Raw genomic sequence first — 23,990 nt, forward strand, 5'->3', positions numbered from 1 at the left:
CCGTGGCCAGGCTGCCAAAAAGTGGAACGACAAGAGAACCGTCCGACCGATTCCACAATGAGTCCTACCTCCTTGGGAGAGTAGGCACATCCGTTGTACCTCTCAGAGATAATTCGAGGTTTTCGGCACCGTTACTTCATTAAAAATGAAAAGAACGGAATGCCACGAATCCTCCGTGCCCTCTGTGTTCTTCGTGACACGTGTACGCGTCCGGCACAGCCTTACCCGCTTTGCAGCGTTTTATTTTTCTTCAGGCAGAGAAACATTCGTACTCGGCGAAAACACGTCACCTGCTTCTTCCCTACTACCTTGGCTTCGCGGATTATCAGGTCACTGGAGAGCCTGGTACCAGGTTTGCTGGTGCACTCGGCGAAAATACGCGAGATTGCTAATTATTTAGTCATTAAGGACATGGGCGGATTTGTGTATAGAGTATAGACTGAGCAGGCTGCAGCCCCGGGCGGCTAATTTGTGGGAGCGGCAAATTTTCGGGGGTGGCAAGTTTGGGGAGCGACAAATTTTTGGGATCGGCAAACTTTTGGGAGCGGCAAATTTTCGGAAGCGACAAATTTTGGGGAGTGACAAATTTTTGGGAGTGGCAAATTTTCGGGAGCGACAAATTTTTGTGAGCGTGAAATTTTTGGGAGCGACAAATTTTTGGGAGTAGCAAATTTTCGGGAGCGACAAATTTTTGGGAGTAACAAATTTTCGGGAGCGACTAATTTTGGGGAGCGGCAAATTTTCGGGAGCGACAAATTTTGGGGAGCATTAAATTTTAGGTGCCGACAAATCTTGAGCGAAAAAAATTGAAAAAGGTTAAAACATAGAGGCTTGAGACAACTTTAAAAGTAATTGTCTTTTTTTTCATGTAGCGAATTAGCAAAAACTCACACGCGAGTAGCCATATTGAATTAATTTTGAAATTCTCTCGACTCTTCAATTAAAATATTTGATGATGTTTCACGAAACGGATAGCAAACGCTTATTTGCCTAATTTGCGCCAAATCTCAAAATCCGCCCCTGATTAATAATTACAGAGAGTAAGAAAAATTTTCTCGATTGGCCATTTTAGTCTTCTCTTTAACCCTTACACCCCTCCAGTTATAATTTCCACGTGCCCGCTAGCAAAACGTTGAATGGACGACGGGGTCCGTACGAATATCCAGCACTTCGATGCGTCGTTACGCCATGGGACGTCTGTGTGTAGCAGAACTGGGCTACGCACGTGCAAATGTACCGCAATAATAATTGTTTCCCTTAATTACAGGCTCCGTGTACGCGAGCACGCGGCTCGCGCATCGTACCTTTTTACGAGCACGCTCCGGCGGCTAGAACGATTCGTTTAAACTTGCTCCGGCGATGATTACGCGAGGAAACGACGATCCTCCGCTTATCGGACGATCAGGGGGCGATTTGCGTGCGCTTGCGTGTCGTTAGCGAGCTCTAAATCGAAATTGCGGGGAAACGATACGCGCCTTAGCGGCGCTAAATGCAAAAATGGTACACGTACCTATGTGTGTGTGCGCGAGAAGACTGCGTGCAGTGTCAACAAAATCTCAAAGTGACTTTATGCGAGATGGGGGTGTTGCGGAGGATTAGGAATTGGCGCGAGTGCTGGCCCCTAATCAATTATGCAGCGCTAGAAGCTACTGTTTCCTATTATCCGTTCACTGAAGCTGCTGTCGTGTAACACGCCTGACAAGATAATTGCAGGATAGTTACGCCCCAGGCGAGAGAAGTGCAGGCAATCAGCGAACAGTTTATAATTGATACAGGTAAAGAGTTTCGTGTAAAATTAAGCAGGGGGATTAATGGAATCGCTGCTGTGAAATTCGAGGAAAATGCTGCTGATTAGGGAACGATGTTAAAGCGAGCATAATTTTGTAACGATGTGCCGCAACATAATTCGCGCAGCTCCCAGGCTGAGCTACTTTAGTTTTTGCGGCTTAAATTGGGCAGGAATTATTTGAGAGTAATTTTAGCGCGAACAGCGGCGTGAATGAGCGATTAAAATAATTTCGTAGCTGCGATGTTCTCGTTAGGAAGAATGCATCGCGAAATTATCGAGTTTCACGGTACGTACCCTTAACACGCCATTACCCTTCTATCCGGGCGTCGAAGTCACTCGAGACGATACGTGGCGCCTCAAATTGGACATTCCAGGGCCTGGGGAAGATAGATTTTTTAAGTGGATAGTTAGAGATAAATAATTTTGTTATCTTCGAGTGACATAGGAGTTGACAAATAAACTTTTCTTTGAATAGTAGTAGGTGCATGAAGAAATAGTATTTCAAATATATATTTTAATACTAATTCACGGAAATACTATTGTGAAATGAGTATTTCATTGAAATATAAGAAAATAGTATTTCAAATAATAATATTTCAATCAATACCTAGTATTTCAAATCATAATATTTCAATCGATACCTAAGTAGTGTTTCAAGTAATAATCTTTCAGTCAATACCTAGGTAGTATTTCAAATAATAAATGACTGACAACACAAAAAGGCGTGTACACTTAATGAAATATTAAGAAGGTAACGAGCGACTTTTAGGAGATCCGTTTGGTTTTGAAATTTTTATCTTCCATTTGCGATCCCCTATTTCCTATATTCCAATCCGAGTGTTTCCTCGTATTTTTAAACAGTATTTGATTTAAGCATTTAATGAAATAGTATTTTCAAACAGTATTTGCGTATGGAAATATTCCAGTTTTTAGTATCTTGCCTGAAACCATTTCAAAGTTTCCCCAGCCTGAATTAGATCCATCGGTCCCTCGTTAGCTCCGATAATTGAGACAAATTACGTGCGTTCACGCAACAGCCTGCGTATGCAAATGTTGCCAGAGGCGGTTTCGAGGGTGCCCCCTGAATAATTAATATTCTCGCCCGGAAGAGCTCAGAAACGCGAGGTTAATTAAAATTTCATATTTAAAATTCAGACAAATATTACACCCTGCCTCTTACTTAGCTGTATGCTTCGTAATACCTAAAAGGCACTCCCCGTTAAATAAATAAATAAACAAATAAAAAATACTTGAGCAGAAAATAACGAAGGCGAGTTCGCATTTCCCCCATCTGATTTCAGTTAAATCAATCACGATCACCGATTGCAAATAACTTATAAAAAAAGACATTTAACTTCGTTCTTCCTGGAAGTAGTTACAGAATTATTCTCTTCTCTTGCTATCCTCGAAGAAACCGTTCCGTGCAGTTTGTTTAACGCACTAATAGGGCGCGAGCAGCTTCGGGCGAGAAAACGCAGACGCGACCAGTTGTACAACTAGATGCACGGGATTGGTGGCTGGCGCGAGAAACCCGATGCTTCGAGTTACATCACGAGGAAATCCGCGAGGGGAACAATAGGTCGTTTCACTCTAACAGTTAATGGGTTCTGTTATGGGAAATTAGTCCGTTACCATTGCCCGCTTAACATATTACAACATTAACGCGTTAGCTCGCGCCGCTACGCGACACTTTCTTGCGGTGTTTCCTCGGTTCTTTCTCTCCCCTTCTGTAACAGTATCGACCCAGCGCCATCGAGTTCCCTCGACTAACAATTACAAGAGATTGCGAAGCTAGCGGGATTGCAAATCGTGACGTCCCCCCGCGCGAAAAGCATAGCTCCATACAGCCGATAGAAGACAAAAGAGAAGAGATAAAATCCTCGTCGAGGTTCATGCCGCACAGAAATCTGAGGGACGAGAACGCCGGCTGCGCGCAACGGACACCTCGCCTCTGCTTACTAAATTAATCGGAACACATTCGTGAGTTATTTCCGCGAGGAGCCCAGTACCGCGGAGCAGGTACCATCGTCCCCAGATACCATCGGAGGCCTCTAAAAGAATGGTCCCTCCTCACCCAAGACACCGCGTCTCCAAGAGTTCAGCGACCCCCGAAAAAGCAGTGACCCGACAGCATCCACCTGCTTCCGCGGAGGACGAAAAATGTCGACACGAATCTCCACTTTCGTAGGAACGCCATTATTATTCGCGCGGAGAGAATGGTGCTACCGGTTAAACGAGAGAATCGTGGGAATCGGGAGGAACGACGGGAGGAAGCGCGCAGTGGCAGAGGACGAAGAAGAAGGTGTGGAAGAAGGTGGAGGAAAGAGGGCCTCGGTTGGAGGAGTTCAGAGCTCTGTCCCGGTGGCGACGACGTGGATATCGCGAGATCGCGAGCAAGCAAGGACACGAGAAGAGCCCCCGCGTGTTGCTCCTAAAGCGAAAGAAGGGATACCCGCGAGTAGTCCCCACTATTAAATGGCCCGACGCAGGAGAGGAGAAGCCAGAACGGGGGCGGCAGAACACCATCCAGGCTCAGTGCATTTTCGACACTCGACAGGCGTCATCCAGTTGCTGGGTGATCGATCTCCACGACAGTGTCTCTCGATTGGCGATTAAGTAAGCCGGAGGAAGGGAGCTGGATGGTGGAGGACATCGCGGTAGGATTAATCTGGTGGGTGGTTGAAATCCGCCGAGGGGTTGCTGGAGGACGTTGCGAGGGAAGAGCCTCCCTCGATGGAGGATTCTTACGAGACAGGGTTGTTTCTGAAAGCCCATCGACGGGGTGACGTTGGTCTGAAGACTCTAAAGCCTGCAGGGTTCCTCGGCAGAACTGGCTTGTGGATTGGAGATACGTAGGCTTGGAAAGAAGATGGAATACAGTGGAAGTTTTGTCGGTATGGAAGCAGTGCAATTAGTGGAAATAATTCATTGAGAAGAGGACATTACAGGGACGAGTTACCAAGCTTCTCCCAACAGTGATGAAAGACCACGAAGAAGCGAGGAAGAAGAAGGACAGAAGGGTAGCTTTACGGGGGCAGCTGAGAAAGACATTGCTCTGCTCGAAGAACTCCGTTAATTTAAAGCAAAACGAGAATGTAAAGTGATGCAAAAAGTGCTCGTTCAAAAAGGGAGAACAGTCTTCTCGATTTCTCCGCAATCTTTGGTACTAAGGAGCTCCGTCTGCTCTCAACAGAAATTCACCGAAGAAGCCAAAGAAGGAGGGACTAATCGCGAGGATGTCACAGGGCACCGTTTGTTTCCAAGAAGGAGAAGAAGAGAATGCCCTTGTCATTGTTGCTCGACAACGGACCTGAAATTGAACACTTCCTGCAATCTTATTGGAGCACGGAGGAACTGTGCGTCCCATTCGTGACCACGCAGAGTCCCATGATCGCACGCAATCGCGCGACACGTTTATTTTAGCGCACCGTCGATTAATATCGCTGCATGGAAACGCGGGTCGCCCGAGCGGCAAGTTTACCGCGGCGAAGAGGATAAGTTCTCACGGGGAATCACGGTCACAGGAACAATCGATCGAGGCGGCAATTAAGAGCGCGATGGTGCCTAGACGAATCGACGTCTCCGGAGGGCCATTCGTCGGCGAGTGCCTGGTCCCCGTCCTGCAACTGTGACGAACCAGCCGCGGGTGGAAGAAGCCCTCCTAGGTTCGAAGGGAGAACGCCGGTGAAGAGTAAAAGCGACAGCAGGAGGACGGCGAAGCTCGCGGTGAAAGCGGACAGAAAGGATCGTGAATCGGGCAAAGAGGAAGGATCGAGGGGACGCGACCGTGTCGGAGGCTTATGAGGCGTGAAACGAGGAGATCCTGCCCTGCGAAGGGGAGGAAGGTGGCGCGGAAAAAGTGAAGGAAACCGCGAGAGAGGTACGAGGCATCTTGAGATTTTTGAACGAGAGAAGGGTGGAGGGAAAGAAGAGACGGCGATGGACAAGGGGCACGAGGCGCTCTTCAAGTCCTCCTGGCAAGAAACGCGCGCCTCGGGCGGAATGATCACTGGGAGGAGTTGAAGAAGAAGGAGCTCTATGGTGGTAACTTTTCAGAGTGCTTCAGTGGAGAAAATTCGAGGAACGAGAAGGAACTACGATCAATGCATCGGGTACCGTTTTCGTTTCTTTACCTCTGTTGAAGAGGAGGGACGCGGGAAGACGCAGAAGTAACGACGCCTTTCTAGAGACTGTTTTATCTGACGAAAGAAAACAGGAGCACTCAGGGAACTGCTTGTTTCAAACTTGTCCTCGATACACCGAGTGCTGCTACAACGATTTTACTTACGCAAAGAAGCGCGGACGCCACCGTCCTTGGATTCTCGATACGATACCAATGAGTACTCGCAATTTCCATACGCGACTGATGCTGAAGCAGTTGCCGAGGCCATAAAAACGGAGACCTGCATCGATACCGTAGGATGTAGGTAGACCAGGCAACAAGTTTAACCGCCTATGTACCAATAAATTGTCGAATAGAAAGCTCGGACTATCGCTTCGCTTATCTGTAGCGGGAAGCAAAGATGTTGGCCCCCTCGAACCGAGAAGAATCGATTCCATGCAACTAGAAGTATGTACCTACTCCTTGAGCACCCGTTCCAATCGCATGTTTATGTAAAGCAATAACAATAACTCCTGCCTCTTACGATTTACCAAACCTATCAACCCCTCCCTCTGAACCGCTCGTGAAATATTTTAGAACCACTAGAATCGCGAGAAGATAAAGTCTCTTGTCAACTGCGAGCGGATGTTCTTTCTCTAGAATCGAGGGATGTAGGTTTGGCGTTGCTCGATGAAAAAAAGCGTCGACTCGGGTGGCGAGTAGGGGAATGGGGGTGGATTTTAACGAGGAATCGATGCTTCGTTTCAGGAACGGAGAGGAGAGACGTCTTCGGGGTCCGTGAGACCGTCGACCGCATAGATGTCGGCCAAGGGATCTAGGTATCACCGTTCGATCGTGCCGAGACATCCGATCCGATCGGAACAGGGATCGCCGCACGGGGAAACAAGGCCGATCCGCATTCCCCCGGAGCTAGCGGACAAGAACCAAGGGGGAGGAATAGAGGACAGTCACGATCCCAAGTGGGTGAGTCGCCTGTGAAACTACTATGGAAATCGAAATTTCAATCGAGAGCGTGCAGGATTCGACGGACAGGGGCCGAAGCAGAGATCGAAATGGAGATTGAACGGTAGAGAGATCCAACTGCGAGTCATGCGAACTGGAATTCCAGTTTCGAGGATACGAGACGGTACGGTGACTGTGTAAATTCGGCTGTTAGGTGTCGATGTTTGAAAATTGAAATACGGAAAGTGAGGAGTTAGAAAGTAGCAATAGAGTTGTCGGAGCAGAGATTTAAGTTGGGGGTAGAAGAAGATGGGGAATTTGATATTTTGCGTTTGGAGTTTTGCTCGTTGCGACGAATAGAGATCGCTGAAAAGTTTACTAGTCATGTTTACAAACATTCTCTTTTCAAAAGAGGTAATTAATTGGGGCATATATCGCTCGACACTATTTTTTGCCGAGTATGAGATTATCTGTGCATTAATTGAAACATAAATGTCCAAGAAAAGGCACGTCAAATTTTCTTAAAAATCATGTAAGAAGTAAGTAAGACAGAGAAAAGAATTTGAATGCACGAAACTTACTTATAACTTTGGAAAACTTGTAACGAGGGCCAATTTATTGCGACTAGGGCTGGGATTATTCGAATAATTTAATATTCGAATATTTTACAAGTATTTGAATGCTACGAATAAACTTCGAATACTTGAGTATTCGAATCTTATTATTTTTCGAATACTTGAGTATTCGAATCTTATTATTATTCGAATACTTGAGTATTCGAATTATAAATCAAGTTCTTTAGGTTCATTTTTCTACAAGCTTTTATTTAGTTTCAGTTGTGAGTTTGTCAGGATGAAATTTTGTAAGCTAATTTTGACCCACTTCAACGTATCCCATCGGCTTGAAACTTTGCACATATACGTAGTTCCGATGACAATACAATATTTTCACGCGTTTATTTTAGTCATATGAGTACACTCGGTATCAACATTATTGGCTCCTTTATAGTACATTTTAATAAAATCTTGTTCTTAAAAAAAAAATTGTTACAATAAAGTATTTCGTGCTCTTTAATGAAAATATTGTATCGTCAGTCGTTGTTGTCGCTGAGTCCTGGCAAAATTTGGCAAGAACATGATCTACCACCTTGCGCAGACCTACCCTTTAAATCGCACCCATCGCGATTTAATAATAAATAACCAACCTACATATTCACGCTCCATCGCCTCGTCCACGCAGATCGTCCCCTCGCACAGTGGCACCCATGCCTCGTACGCGTCCATGCGCGCAGAAGTTCGTCAATTATCGCGATCGAGGCAATTAGTACCGTTCCGCGGAGTCAATGTCACTTTTTCCTTCCTCGGTGCGGCTGCCTCTCGCTTCCTCGAAACTTTCGTTCTCTTCTCGATCGGCGGCACCCAGCTGCGTTTACTTTACCATAGACTCGATAATCGTCGGTCCACTCGAGACTGATAAGTGGTAAATCTGTCAAGGTTCCATTGGCATTCGTAGCACTTTACCGGCGAAACGATCGAGCTCTGTCGACGACTCTCAGCGAGTCCAAGATCCTAATTAGCCTGCCGGTGGTTAATCAATGTCGAAGGAAACCAGAGATCGGTCCACGATCCCCGTGGCAAATGGATCGACATGCAAGCCGCTTATTTACAAGATCGGCTGCCGACTGGTTCAGCATTGCCATTAGATCGTTTCTGATCTATAACGGTGCTCGACGCGGAAGCGCTCCCGTTGATCGGCCCTCGATCGTTTTAATTATTCGGGGCGGTCGATGGCGCAATACCGGCACGACAATGATCGTCGAAGCTTCCGAACGATCCTGCATGGACGAAAGTCGGCGGAAGTCGAGCCTCGCACGACGAAATAAAAAGAACACAATGGTCTGGATTCCTTAATTAAGAACGGGGGATCGAATCGGCGTGCTAGAAATCTCGATTGAACGCCCGGGATGTCCTCCCTTCCTTCGCGGGAACCCTCCATCAACGCGTCGTCGCGCGATAATGACGAGGAACCGCGGATGCAGTAACGTTTCCCCGGTAATTTGCCAGCCCCGTCGCTGGGTCGGATTGATTGGCTGAGAGCCATCATGGGAATTAGTCTCGAGTCATCGACGATGATCTACATACTCGTTCCTTTAGTCTTGTGCCATTACACGGTGCAAGGCGATCGAGCGACCACAAAAGGGAATTAGAAGAGTAGAAGATTGCACTTGATTTTTGATGGAGCTCCGAGAGAAGCGATCGATCCCACGAGCTAGCTATCGGTCAATTCGAAGCTTCGCCGTTTCACGAATCCTTATCCCGCTGTCACGAGTCGTTGGTCTCTTACAGATGCTTTGCGAATTACCTTAACGAGGCTCCCGTCGCGGGCGAGACGAATCAAGATCGTTCCCCTCCGCGTCAGAGACAGCTCTAATTAGTATTCTTCTTTTCCAGCCGGCAGGCACGCATGGAGGTGGTCTAGCGACAGTAACGTCGATAGGCATCGTTTGGCAACAGATGGGAAAGGTATCCACCGCCGTAAGAAGTGCCGCTATGTCCCACATAGTGCCGCGACTGCCTGCGATTCTGGGACGGTAAGCACGTTCTCCTATTATACACCGCGTGCATGCACCTTCCGGGAGGTGGTTTCCTGCGAGCCGACTTTTTTCACCCTCGCAACTATACGCTGGCACCGATGCAGCTTCCGTTTATCCCCTTTAACGGGTTACAGGCGGCCGAACAGAGGCGGAGGTTTGTGAATTTTTTTTGAAAATGTGGAGGCGTATATTTTTACAGAACTTTTTGCATTTAAATGAGCAACGTTTGAAGAACATTGGGTAATTTTTTCGTGGAAAAATATTTACGTTTATTAGTAAATAACAAGCGACATCCAAGGAGCCTTCTTAAAAATTTGGTTTTGCGGCGAGCACTGTCATTCGGAACCAGATTATCGAAAATCAAAAAATTAAAAAGATTTGGTTAGCATATTAATGTATCCTCTGATTAACGGAGGGAATTTCTGAAATATTAATTTAACACAAAATGGCGGCTATTTAAAGTTGAAGTTCTAATGTTTCGCGAGATTTTTCCACGAAAAATCAGGATTTCAACTTTAAATAGCCGCTACTTTGTTTCAAATTAATATTTCGCAAATTCCCTTCGTTAATCAGAGGATGCATTAATATACTAACGAAAACTTTTTTGTTCTTTGATTTTAGACAATCTGATCTCGAATGGCAGTGCCCGCCGCAAAACCAAATTATTAAAAAGGCTCCTTGGATGTCGCTTGTTATTTTATTATAAACGTAAATATTTTTCCACGAAAAAATTACCAAATGTTCTTTAAACGATGCTCTACGAAGTGCAAAAAGTTCTGTGAAAAAATATGCTTCCGCTTTTTCAAAAAAAATTCACAAACATTCGCCTCTGTTTTGACAAACAGAGATGCCTCAGAGACGTCCTACATAGACTCCTCGCTTAACCCAGCGGAGATCGATGGTCGCATAACGAGCTTCGTTAGGAAACGAAGATTCACTGCCAGTCAATGGGGGAGGGTCAAGGAGGTGGTCGTAATTTAGAGAAGAGTAACGGTGTTCGGTGTACCTTTGGTTCGATACGATCAGTCTCGAAGAATTTCACGATCTTTCCGTGGGAGAAATAATTTTTGTAACGACGCGCTCGTGGTGTTGGGAAACGAAGCGCTGATTTGCTATCCACTCGAGGTTTTACATGGGAAACCTGTTTTAAGATAGAAGCGAATCGGGTACTGAGTTTCCGTAAGAAGGTATCAGTTCTGCAGGAAGCTGAGCTTCGGTGCTGAGAGACATGGCAGAAGGAAGGTTCACATAACTAATTCTGCTTTTTGAAAGGAAACAATTCCCTCGGAGAGTAGCCGCGACGCTTCAAGACGAATTAAGGAAAACTGACACGGGCCATTTTTATTTCCGAGGGCTCAGGTTCGCCAGCGTTAAACATCGAATAACATTCCGTACCGAGCAGCGGAAAATACGAACAGAAGTTGTTCTGCACGAGGAAGAGCATAAAAATACCTCGTTCCGCTCGCTTCACTCCGCGCATTTCTTTTCCAAGACCATCCCGGCACTAAAAACTCGATCGACGAAACAAGGCTCATTCCTCGAAGCGATATTCCATGTATCATTTGGACCATGGCTCCCATCCGAGATAACAGTGGCCCCCGTTCGCGATACTTTCTACTTTCCAAGCTTCCCGATCGTTATAGAAAATCGTGCACGGTGCTCTCCAGTCGTTTATTCAAACTATCCTACGCTGGATTGTTTATCAGCTCGATTTCCTCAATCCCTCGCTCCAGTTTCTCGTGTTAACCCACGATTTTCGTTTCATTAGATTCGTGCGGCACGAGAAACATCGCTTGGAGTGGTAGTTAAGAGCTAAGGGGAGATATTCATGGGAAAAGCAGCGCGCGATGAAGTGAACGCACCGTGTTATTACAGAATAACACCAGTCTTATTCGCACGTGTAATTACGCATGCAGGTATGTGTGCCGAGACGCTCCCAGACGTTATTAAATATATCTATTAGGTGTATTATCTTTTATTAGATGTTATCTAATCGATCACTTCCGAGTTTCCCTTCGGCGCTATCGTGATTAGAACGATAAGATCGAACTTCTTGGCTGCTCGTGATTAGTTCTTGGGAAAAGCAAGAACAGCTGGGGACAATAAAACTTCCTCTGACGATCTTCTTCTTTGAGGAATCTCGCAGGGAAGCGCTACTCTCTCTGAAACATCTTAATTTCGTGGAAATAAATGAACAGTCTCTTTTCAGAGATTCTACACGCACTGCTCACTGATAACCACCCTCTCCCCTCAATTAGTTACCTTAACGACGTGAATTGTGCTGTTGGATGCAAGAAGGGCCTCAGGGGGTGAAATTAAAAAATTCGGCTATTTTCCGATTTTTTTTTTTAACTCGCAATCTGTGAGAGATAGAAAAACAGTTTCAAGACAAAAGTTACTTCTTTTATTTAGGACTATCATTTGGTAACTTAAAGTTCTTACAGTTCGCGAGTAATCAGAAAATATCCTGAATTTAAGGGGTCCACTTCACCCCCTTAGAGTGAATTTAATCAGCAGAAAATCCCCCACATATTCGCAAAGTCTCAGAATTTTTTAAATTTCCAGGTTCGGGATCTTTCCTTGTTGGTCAACATCGATCCAGAAAATGTACTATGAATACCTCTGTAAATTTTAAAGATGCGACAACGAAATCTAGAGGTCATATATAGAAAAGAACGAGGAATCTAATCACGCGTTTCATGCAAAAAGGGCCCGAGTGCCCTGCGGCGGGTTCTTTCATCCACCACTACAATTTCCCTTGCTCTTTTCTCTCATTTCTTTCATCATCGTTCCATCCACCCCGAAAGTAGGCAACGACCTTCGAACCACCCCTGTCACCCTTTAAGCCCACCCTGAATAAATAAATTACTCGTATCAGGCAAGCAACGAAGCTCGCCTCGAGCTTCGTCCCTTCCCCCAGGTTCCGTGGAATTTTTCACCGCCTGGTCGTTACATCACCGAGGAATTCCTGAGCGCCCGCTGACGCCTCCCCCTTCGTCGACGGTTGCCCAGTCCCCCAGGTAGAGATTCACCCAGTTCCCGAGGTGATCGGCCAAGGTAGTCACGAAGACTGGCTAGGCTGGCTGCGCGCGCGAAGGTTATTCAACCCGAGCAGATCTCGTTCCAACGTATCCGACGGAGTAACGGGTTCCCGATGACTCGTGCACGAGCCAGGCGCCTCTCCACCTTGGTGGATTACCCGGTGGCCAGGCTGCGTGCACGCGGGCCCAGCCTTCTCCAACCTTCTCGGCGAGGACTCAGTCAGCCGTGCACCATTGTCGAAAGATCGTCCACCTGGACGACACTCGCGGCTCCGTTCGCGGTTCCTCCAGTTCGCCGTCGCGGCTCCGAGTCTAGCAGTCTTCCACACTGCTCCCTTCGCTCTTTTCTCTTCGTCGTCGCGTTGCCAACAGTGCTTCGGTTCGCGCGGATCTTTTCATTTCAGTCGAGTCACATAGTTCCCGCAGTCTCTGCAGTTGGGCTTTCCTAAATCCTTGTTTGCTCGTCGCGTGCGGTTTACGCGGTGGTTAAATGCAGCTCCAGCGACAGCTTTGAATCAGGTAAGGGGGATCGAAGGGTATTGTTCCTTGAGACGAAGGGGAGGCAGGGTCGGGTCTGGGTTAGGATTAAGGGAAGACCGGGGAGAACCGCAAAGAGGGTAGGGAAATGTGCTTGAACGACGTCCTTGACTATTGGTCGCGGCTCGGTTGCCAGCAAGTTGCGTTTCTGCTCTCGGAGCTATGCAGAGGTACTCTGGTCGTAGAGTGCGAACGATAAGATCGTGTTTTTCTTCCTGGTCTCCGCGCCATGGGTTTCTTTTTCCCTTTCTTAATGAAAGTCTACGGTGTTTCATCGAATGGAAGAAAGACACGGTAGAAAGTTATTGGCCGAGTATTAATAGATTGGCGGTCAATAAACTTTCTGTTTTACATTCTGGGATAATAATGGTTTTATAAGAGAGTGTGCTGGCGATTTCATCCGCTGCTATCTGGTTCCTTGCATCCTCGTTACCATTTTATTCTTTGTTTCTTCATCCCTTAATCCTGTCATCCCTTCCTCGTTATTCCCCTCCAAACAGCCCAACTCACCCTCGACGTTCCACGCTCTGTTTATCCTCGCCTCGCCACCATCGCTCCATTTCGAGCGCCAAGACCATGGTCGCTCCGAAGCGAGCCAGAAAATTCGCTAATCCCAGGCGACCTCGAAATCCACCGTGCTCAAACCGCGATAACTTTTGATTCGTTTCAAACGCTCCGTCGCGATAAAATACCGTGACGTGGGGAGGGGGGGGGGCCCGTTTCTTTCAGCGATTGTGTTCGAAACGACACGTATTAAACACATCCTAACGGTACGTTAACCGTGGTAGCAAGCAACGCGACCAGACCATCGGCCTATCGCAATTTGCAACGTCTTCTGACACGCTGGCCGACCCCGTGGCGCAGAAACGCGCGTCCGCATGCAAATCAAGGCCTACGAGCCGATACGTAGCAGGTACCGTTACCGGACACGAGTATAAACGAAAAAATGCAACGGTAAAAATAAACACCGCTTTTACCACGCGGCGATACGAAATCGAATGGGAGAAAGGGGGCGGAAGGGCCGCGATGGTTGCGAAATAGGACGAGTAGCCTTGGAGAGAAATGAGAAGGAGATGGAGATCTAGAAGGGGGCGAGAAGTTGTCCAAGGTGAACGTGAATATTCGAGAAGGGGAGGAAATTGAAGTAATAAAATTAGATTCCAGCAGGAGGGATGAATTTTTGGATCTTTTCTAAGGGGGGGCTCTTTTCGCCCATAAGCTGCCGTTGTACTCTTACTACACAATCGACCCTATTAATAGGGCTATGCGGTACGCTAATCAGCAGTTTAATGCGGTAGACTACTTCATAGGCTCGCTCAGCTCTTTTCGCGCGGGATTATTTAGTCATTTAGCAAATTCACGTGTGGTTAATTAATTAATTAATTAATGTTCTAGACAGTATAGGCTCTGGTTTATGTATATATCTTGTATATTAAGGGATTTCCCGTTAAATAAAATAATAATAATTATTTTCAACTGATGAACTGAGTTCAACACGCGCCAGCTCGTGTACCTCTCATTGGCGCGCCCGCCCTAGGGTTAAGGGTTAAGGGGTACGTAGATTTAATAAGAATCTTAATGCATACTCAACAGATCGTTGATTCCTTCCTCGAGGCCTCTGCGCTTGCCTCGCGGTACAACGATCGGCCAGAAATTTTCTCATTTCGATGCGACCGGCGTCGTAGACCGAGCGGCCGGCGCATGGCGATCGAATACGAACGATCGCCTCGATCGAGACCTTCGTACGCAAATCAGCGATAAAGCATTCGCGGCGCGTTGCACCTGACAAAACAATTCGGAAGTGTCTGTCGCCATTGCGTCACTCACCCCCATAGCGAAGCGACTTCTGGGCGCGGAAATTTTCGGCCTCGAGAATTTCATTGCCCGCGAGGTCGAGCTGTGTATTTCTCTGTACGAAAACGCGACGGGTTTCCTTGCTCGAAGCAGAGGCTTCGTTCCCGTCAGAAGTGACACGAGCGAGAAATCCCCGGTCGAGATCAGGTTCAGGATCAGTGGGTCGAGGCGAGACGTGCTTCTCGGTCCCCGTACCCGTTCGATGGGAAGTTTTTTCGCCAACTTTCGCTACCCCCCGAAGCGACGTTTCCTTTCACGAAATTCTCGTCGACGACAGCCTTCGCGTCGCGAAATAAATTATTCGGGATATGAATCCGAAAAGCGTGGTCTCTATCGAAGCGGCGAAGGAGGACAGTAGATCCACAATTTGTAAGAAAGCTTCTAACACTTGTTAATCTACGATTAACGATCTTTTTTTTTTTGTTATTTCAGCGCCAAAATGCGGATGAAACTTCTCAAGATCGTGGTGATCCTGCTGCTGTCGGGATCGGGGGACGCCAGGCCACAGAAAACTGGTAGGTACACTTGCGATTCCACCGTGAAACCACCGACGAGCATACCGATACTTGAGGGAGCAGCGTGGAGGAAGCGATTGCAGGAGCGGAAAGGAAGTGGCGATACTTTCCTGTCGAAATTAAAGTCCTCGAGAATCGTCCCAGCGGGGCTGTATTTATTCAGTTGCAAATCGGTTAATGCGAAACGTTGCCGATTTCCGTGAAAGTCTCGAGAGTGGCTAGCCTCTAATCAGCTGGAGCGCACTGCAATTTCCTTGCAGATGACTCCCCGTCGAGGGTATTAAAATGTAGAAATTACGGTGATAGGGTAGTTCTGGCGGAATTTTTATTCTCCCAAGCGATTGCAGTTGCGCGTTCACTTCCTTTTAAGCTTCGATCGCGTTTCAACGACGAAGGAAGATGCAGAGGTTTGCAGATTATTAACGCCTTTTGTTATAAAAGAGTTCTCAAAGCTGCCGATATAATTTTATATCGATTTATTCCCACTTGAGTCCCTGCATTTTTCAACCATCGTTTATTCTACCTATGCCCAGTCCTCGCAATATTGCCTCGAAGCGATCGTTTCCCGTGAATCGGTGTTTCCTCACTTCCACCCTGTCGCGCCTGAGGAAAGCACGCGACCCGTAACAGCTGATTACACGAATCGATTCCTAAGAAATTGCACGCCAACGATGCAACGTAACTCGCGGAGTCGCGATGCAAATTTTCTGAGCGAACGACCGCGGCCCCGTGCGTTACTGCATCGATTCCAATCATCATTCCGAAGCTACGAAATTCCATTTCATAACGTGAAAGTTTCCTTCTTCCATTAACATACCGTATGATACCACGCGAATCTCTCGCAGACATCTCTGTTACGAAATTAGGATCGTCAGCTTTGTTATCCAATGTCTGCGCGACTCTCGAAACGTCCCATCAATTATTGTTACACAGAATTTGAGGAGAGTTAAAGAATATAAGTAGGAAGTGAAAATAAATGAAGCAGAATAAATGTGAAGTATCTGACAGCTGGTTTCAAGTCTGACCAGGACACCGTTTGATTTTGTATTGCAGAAGGATCCTCACAGCCAGCGAGATCAAACACCGAGGAATGGAAGCCCGTGCAAGCGACCAGCACATTGCAAAACACTCGAGAAGATAGCAGGTACAGGTGGAATTCCGGAACTCGTAGAATTCCGTACATTAATTACTATCACGATACAATGGGCCCCTTTATCGAACGTAGCGCCGAGGTAAGTGTCGACGAACCGATGAGAGCGAGCCCCGACTCGAAGCTCGAGGATAGAAGCAAAGTAGGAAAGCTCGGTAGGGACAGTGGTCACCGAATCCCCAACACTTCCAACGACAATGTAGCTAGAAATGAGAATTTACCCAAGCTGAAGAACCTCTTTCGTCAGCGTCAAAATACCCCACCTAGTTCCAGCGACCTAGTGAATTCCCCGTCGAGGAAGTCCGCCCACAAATTCGGTTCGCGTAGCAAGCTCGATCGACATCCGAATCCGAGAATTTCGTGCACGAGGAAGCGTTCGTTGAGGACGAACTCCACTGGAGTCTCGAGAGATTCCAGGGACGCGAAATTGTCCAGAAGGACGGGCGAAATCTGCTTGAATAATTCACAGTCGACGGGCCCAGCCTTGGGCCTCAATTCGAGCGCGGAATTCTCGGATCGGAAGGCAGAAATTTCGGCTGGTTCCGTCGAGGTTGAGCCTACGACCGAGTTCGATCACGTAGCGGCTATTAAAAGGATCACTAGCACGTTCAGTCTCGAGAATGCTGCGCCTCCTTTCGAAACACCTTCCTCTATCCACGTGGAGAGCCCCGATAACCAGTTGATAGTTCCTCCTCGCCGAGGCGCCGACTTATCTATTCGTCACTGGAGCTCGAAGCACACCAACCGCACGAAATTTCGTCAGCCCTCAAGTGGTCAGTCGAGCTTGAGGAAAAAGGGCCAGACGAAGGTCAGACCGAACAAGATCCCTTTCAGTAGAAACAACGCGTCTGTTCACAATGTGCAGCTGAAGAACTGGCCGAACGGGGCCATACAGAACGTGGACGATTTCCAGAATTACGAAAAGTACACCTCGCTCGGGGACGATCCCAAGCTCGAGCAGGCTGTTTCCAAACCAGTTCCTCCGAGGAACGTGAGCCTCAGTCACCCCGTGCCCGTTACCAGCCCCAGTCTCCAGGAAATCGTGCACTGGTTGAAAATCCCGGCTTTCATGACGAACGGTAGCCACATAGTGGAAAGTGATCAGGCAGGCGAGCCGGTCAGCCTCGTGTTCGACCCGGATTACCAGAATCTGGAGCCGAACAGGCCCGCGAAACCTAGCGACGTTCAGACTTTCAAGCCTGGCTTCATTTACCCCGTCCATTCTCGCCCAAGCTACACGCCGGGCAACTTCAAGCTTCCCAGTTGGCTGGGGAGTGTGTTGTTGAAGAATAAGACGGTTTACAATCCCCAGACTCAGGTGTCGCAGAACACTGTTGTTCATCTTATAAACACCGACTCGAGGAAGCCTAATAGGACGACAGTCGTGGCGAAGGTGCCTGGGAATTATGGCAATTCAGGGCCCTCGGGGTCTTCTTCAGGGTACACCTCGTATCCTCCGTCCATTTTGCTCTCGCAACTGTCCCCATCGACTACCTCGAAGCCAGGTCCCAACGTGCACATAGGCTTCACCTCCTACGAGGACAAGAACAAGGTGCCCGAACCCCAGACCCCGGTAGTAACCTATGATCAGAGTTGCCCCACGATCCTCATCAACTCCTACACGAGGATCAACAACACTATTCAGAGCAAGGAAGGCTGCACTGACTTGAACATCATCATCAATTCTCATGTGTTCAATACGAACATGTTGAAACCTACCGCACCTCAAGCTGGTACCCAGCCGAACCCTGGTAGCTATGAGATTTACGGGGACAAGTACGCTGGCGTCAGTCAGGATGGGTTTTTAGACCCTGGGCTAGGTCAGGCTGTTCCTATCTACCAATCTAGTTCCTCTGGTCCTTCTGTATGGCCTCAGGGTGGCTACTATAGTCCCCCAAAGAACCCACAGGGAGATGTTCCTCCAGAAACTGATGTACCCTCGGGCCTGTCTAACTTCGAGGTGTTCCAGGGCACGCATATCAGCGTCTCAGGCTCTAACTCCCAAATTGACCCTTCTACCGAAGTCGAGGCTTCCCCTCCAGTTGATTATTCGTTAATGGAAGTCGATGAAACGGACTTGCCAGGGAATAGCGCGGGTACTGAAGAAGCTTCTTCAGCCCTAGCAGCTGCTTCTGATCCAGCTAACGATGACCCAGGGTTGAACTCTCTGGCGCAATCACCTGGCGACCCAAATGCCAGTCCAGCCAGTGCTTCTCCCTCCCATTCGGCAGGGCTAGCAGCAACTTCCTCGTCCCAAGCTCCTTCCACTGACGATGACGACGATGATTACGACCTCTCTCCAGCTGGTATCATGGACTCCTTAGCGTCGGTGTTCACTTATTTCACGTTCGTCAACCCGCTGCATTACGGGTTCTTCAGCCTGGCTGCTGCGCCGTTCACTGCTCTGGCAGCTGGGGTTCTTGGTATATTCACGTTCCTCTTCCCCTGGGTGTTCCCAAGCTCGTTCAATCTCGGTCGTGCCAACGACGACGCTGCTGGCAGCTACTGGCCCAACCTTGAGGAGATCGCGAGGCGGTCGATGGACAAGTATGGTAGGTTGAACGAGTGGAAGAGTCGCAGGAAGAAGAGGAAGAGATGAAGCTGTGTAGGCGGCGGTGATTAGGTTCTTCCTTTTTCGATGATGCAGGCTGGTGGAGTGGGAGACTGTAGTGGGTTCAGGTGGAGGTGAAAAGTACGGTGTCACGTGGACGTAGAAGAGGGGCAAGGAGTTCCAAGTGGACACTGAGTCAGCAGTGTACAGGGTGTGGAGAAAGTGATGCTCACGATTTTCATGGATGAATCTTACTATCTGGATGCATGAAGATTTTTTTAGACTTCGTCTCGAGATGGTGGTGGAAGGTTTACAAGCAAAGGAAGTATTTTTTATCAGAGATCGAAGCTTGGAATCTCGTACTCTTTTGTCGAATAGTTTCTGGACCCAGATACATAGATTTATCTGTGGAAAGCGTGTCGATTACTTTTTCACACCGTATAGATAACTTTTTTATTGTAGAGCAGTCGAACTTATTATTTATGGTAAATATTTTTAAAGGTGATTCTATTTATTTTATTTCTAATTGATCTTAACAGGTAAGGGGTTTAATGGATGGTAAAATGCTGTTTGGATGATACATTTTAACCTCGCCAAAAGTAGCTTTAAAACTCTACTGATAAGTATGCAATGTTTGTAGGGGGTAGTTTAGAGAGATAAAGAGCAGTATTAACTGGAACGAATTTACATTGTAATCGTAGCGTTAGAACTTGCGTCACTTTAGGGCATTGCTAGTACTTGTGCCAGTCAATTGTAACCGAAATAAACCATTCAAACGAACAAATTTTGTATTCTTTTTCTTCTGTAACCATGAAATTTGCGACTTGTACTCGACACTGTAGTTCATCGCGAGATACCCTCCCAAGCATCCTACGCCCCAATTTTCTCTTAGAAATATCTCCCTCGGTACCAAAGCCACGCGATACTTCTCACGAAGAACTCCTGCAATGGATCCAGATACCACCCAATTAGAAACTAGCACTGACCTAGTAGCACTGACCCAGACCTATCTAACTAAAATTCCTCAAAACTTCCCATCCAAAAAGGTAAGGAATATTTAAAATGGCACGATTAACATTCAATTAAACAGACCACAATTTCCCACACCTAAATGTACCTAAACGTGCCTGCTCAGAGAATGTGTACTATACACTGTAGCATTTCACCAGACTCATTAAAATATTTCATTTCAGCGTCCAAGCGAACGACGCACAGCGTCAGCTAAAGGACCTGCAGTACATGGACCAGTCCCTGCGAACAGTGACCACCCAGCTGCTCAACGCCAGCAGCCCCGAAGATCCAGGGAAGATCCTCGACAGCAACATCATCAAGAAGCCCATCGCTATTCAGAAACCAGTGGAGAGGAACGACATCACCCCGATGAAGGAGCTGACAGTGATGAATGGCCAGCCGATAGGTTTCGGTAGACCGATAAACTCAAAGTTCAGCTACTTCGAGAGCAGCCACCCTGGCCAGGCCATGGCCATCACCGAAGAAGAGCTCGAGAGGGAGATGAGCTCCACGCGGCTCATGACCGCTTACAAGAATCACCCGACCACCACCGGAGGGATCTCCACGTGGATCCTCTTGAACCCTCCCTCCACCACGATAAAAACGATCGAGATGGAGAAGAGGACCAAGCCACCCCCAGAGACCGAGGTGCGCGTGACCGTCAAGCCAACGACCTTGATGGAGCGTGTGGAGACCACTGAAAGGGTGGCCGAGAAAGTGACGATGCCGGTTTCCACCACGATGGAAGAGGCGCCGAGCACGAGGAGAACGGTCCTCGTGACCACGAAGAAAACGACCGACTCGAAGCCTGAGAAGGTGGAGGGTCTCGAGAAGCTGGAACCAGTGCTGCAGAACACGACTTTCAAGCTCGCTCAGACTACCGTGAGTATGCTAGAGAGCAAAGAGGCGTTCGCTGGCACGACGAAGAAGGTTCAGATCCTCAGGACGACGCCTAAGCCGAAGACTGCGACCAGTAAGACAACCTTGTTGTCGAAACCGTCCGTTTCCAAGACGTCCAGGCCGAACCACCTGGCTAGACCGAAACCGCCGATTAGGAGGACCACTGTCAAGCCAGATATTGCGAAGAACGAGAATGCTTCGATAGCGAAGATCGAGAAGGTGACCTTCAGGCCAGTGCAGATGGTGACGATCTCGAAGAATAAGCCAGAGAGCACGGAGAAGCCTATGTTCGTGACGAAGATAAAAGCCTCGATCATGATGGGCACCCAGAAGACAACCACGCCGACTCCCAGCTCGCCCACGACGAATGTGGATGCCACTACGACCACGAAATCGATTTTTAATAATGAACTGACCGAGGTGAAGACGAAGCCCGTTGCCACGAAAGCTAGCAACGTGCTGAAGATGCAGCTGAAGAAGCCTCTGGACGACGCGACGAACATCGAGATCGAGTCTATCAAAGTCAACGCGCCCGTGCTGAAGATAGAGAAGGTGGAGGAGAAGGACAGTCTGGACAGCTCGAAAATAGACTTGAAGTTCGATTTCAACCGCGAGTTAACGAAGGTCAACGTGGACACGGAGGAGTCGGTCTCCACGACGTCAGCCACGACCCCAACTTCGACTTCGACCACGAAGAGGCCCAGGCACACCTCGAAGAGGAAGAAGAACAAGGTCAGGCGTCGCAAGCCGTCCACATCTACCACCACGACCACCGTTGCGCCGGTGACAGCCAGCTCGACGGGGCTCGAGCTGCTGGCAGAGGAGTCTATCGCCGAGAACGACGTGCAGGAGTCGAAGATCGCGCCCGAGACCAAGCTGACAGCGAACTCGACGAAGATGAAGAAGAAGCCTCCTCAGAAGCCAATCAGCACGCAGATCTACAATTTTCTTAGCCGCGAGGTGATGCCTAGCTTCGGAGTGATGTCACTGGTGGGACTTGGACTAGGCTTGGCCTCCTACTTCCTGTACCCCTTCGGCGGCGCGATAGCTCGGAGGAACTACGAAGTGGAGCCCAAGTACAAGTACAACCTGGACGAGTACGGTGGGAACTATGGACAGAGCGAGGAAGAGGTCCTGTCCAAGGTTCTTCAGGGTATGACCAGCGACGAGGTTAATTATGCGGGCAACAAGGACTACGATAGTAATTATTACCGGTACCAGAATCACGACGGGGGCTACGAGTCTCAGATGACTAAGAAGAACGAGCAAAGGTACCCATCCTCGTCTCCTATTTACACAGCCCCCAGCTTCAAGTACAAGAACACGGACCATCGCTATGCTGATGCGCCAAGTACCCCGAATTATTACGACAGACCTAAACCCTCGGCGTACGTGGTGGGACAGTCGGTCCCTGGGTCGGCGAACCGTCAGTTCGTCGTTGGAAACGTTCCCAAAGATTACCCGCCGTACGAGGAAAAGGTCCCAGCATTGTCCACGCCTGGGAAACTGGCGAACAGCTACGAGCCGACGGAAAGTGGCCAGGCGCAGTTCGATCACGACGCAGGGCAGAGTTTCAGCTTACCAGGGGGGGCTGTTCAAGGGTCTGCTCAGGGGTACGGGCAGATTCAGACTGCCAGGCCAGAGGAGGGCTACGAGGAAGTGGAGATCACGCCCGCTGCTGTTGCTGTCGAGCATGGGCCCAGGTACCTGAGGACGAAGAGGTCTGTTGATTCGATGGGCCCGCTCGCGATGAAGCCGAGTTACCTGAGATGGAAGAGGGACTCTGTGATCCAGGTGATACCATCCAAGAGGGAGCTCGAGGAGGACGAGAAGGAGGAGAACCTGAGCAACGAAATCCTCAACATCATCGATTCTGCTCTACCTGGGGAGGATGGCGAGAAGACGAAGGACAGGAGGAAGGACAACGAAGTGGAGGACTTCGAGGCACAGAGGAGGCGACAGAAAGAGGAGGAGAAGACTCGCTTGAAGGAGGCCACGATGAAGAGTCCCACCGCGGAGACTACCACGGCGTCCACGACTTTCTCCACGGCCTCTTCGTCAACGGAACCGGCCTCTTCGTCGACGAAAGGGGTCACGGACCCCGTGGCGTCGCCGGCCGCGACGGAGGTCGAGGGGAACACGACGGAAAGCTCGAAAGACACCGAGGAGAGCAACGTCGAGTGGACCGACCCGACCACGGGGAAGCCGCCGGAGCAGAACGGTTTCAATCTCTTCAACTTCGTGAAGAAGATCGCCGAAATAAAGTTCAGGCTCGGCTTGACGATTCTTAAGCACGCCAGCGAGGGCTTCGCCAGATATATCGGCCACGTGCAGAAGAGGATCAACGGGGAGGAGTGACGAGGGTTGCATTTAGGAGACATGAGGGAACAATGGACTCGAGTGACGATACCGAGAGTTTTTCTTCTGTCACGTCTTCTCTACCTTCTCTCTTCAGGAACGCCAGGAACCTCGAACGGATTGTCCCTCGTGTCCCGAAGCTTTTGGACATTCCGCTGAGGTGGACGACTCCACTGGGGGTAGTTCTTTCCGCTGGGAGAGTTCCTTTTCTTGGACAGCTTGCCTCGCCTGACGTATTCGCTGCTTTTCAACGATGCGGAGAAAGTTTCTGGGGGTGAACCGGCGCGAAGGGGTAAACGATTTGACGAAGGCTCATTTATATCCTAGGGTTCCAGAGCATTGATAACTTTTTATCATACTAAGTGCTAGCAGAAATTGAATCTTACCATTTTGTGAGAAGAGAATCGAGTCTTAGAAAAGCGGCACCTGGAGGAAGAATCCTTGTCGTATCGTTTACCCTTATTTTCCCCTTCAGACGTTTTCTCCTGACGCAATGAATTTAGAGACAGCTAAGGGATCGATTTTATTTCGGTTTTAATATTAGGTACTGTTTGGAGGAAAATGCTTTGTGGACTGTAAATCATTGGATTATTGTCTTTTAGGACTTCCTGCAATGTAATCGCTGG

At 48.4% G+C, this 23,990-nt stretch overlaps 1 protein-coding gene across 3 annotated transcripts; it reads left to right on the plus strand.

Annotated features, from left to right (window-relative positions):
* The first annotated feature begins 4,143 nt into the window (after positions 1-4,143).
* LOC143376695 (uncharacterized) lies at positions 4,144-23,950 on the plus strand. 3 transcript variants are annotated; one of them, XM_076827296.1, is made up of 7 exons: positions 4,144-6,212; positions 6,301-6,359; positions 6,660-6,875; positions 9,305-9,444; positions 15,312-15,394; positions 16,448-16,538; positions 20,289-23,950. In XM_076827296.1, the coding sequence occupies exons 3-7, from the start codon at positions 6,711-6,713 to the stop codon at positions 23,362-23,364; spliced, it is 3,555 nt and encodes a 1,184-aa protein (XP_076683411.1). In that variant the 5' UTR covers positions 4,144-6,212; positions 6,301-6,359; positions 6,660-6,710; the 3' UTR covers positions 23,365-23,950. The 3 variants fall into 3 exon arrangements, with proteins under 3 accessions (XP_076683411.1, XP_076683410.1, XP_076683412.1); XM_076827295.1 differs by having other exon boundaries at positions 4,144-6,359; XM_076827297.1 differs by lacking the exons at positions 4,144-6,212; positions 6,301-6,359; positions 6,660-6,875; positions 9,305-9,444 and adding an exon at positions 12,891-13,007.
* Positions 23,951-23,990: the final 40 nt, after the last annotated feature.

The sequence above is a fragment of the Andrena cerasifolii genome, chromosome 14 (assembly GCF_050908995.1).
Source record: "Andrena cerasifolii isolate SP2316 chromosome 14, iyAndCera1_principal, whole genome shotgun sequence".
Taxonomy (NCBI): domain Eukaryota; kingdom Metazoa; phylum Arthropoda; class Insecta; order Hymenoptera; family Andrenidae; genus Andrena; species Andrena cerasifolii.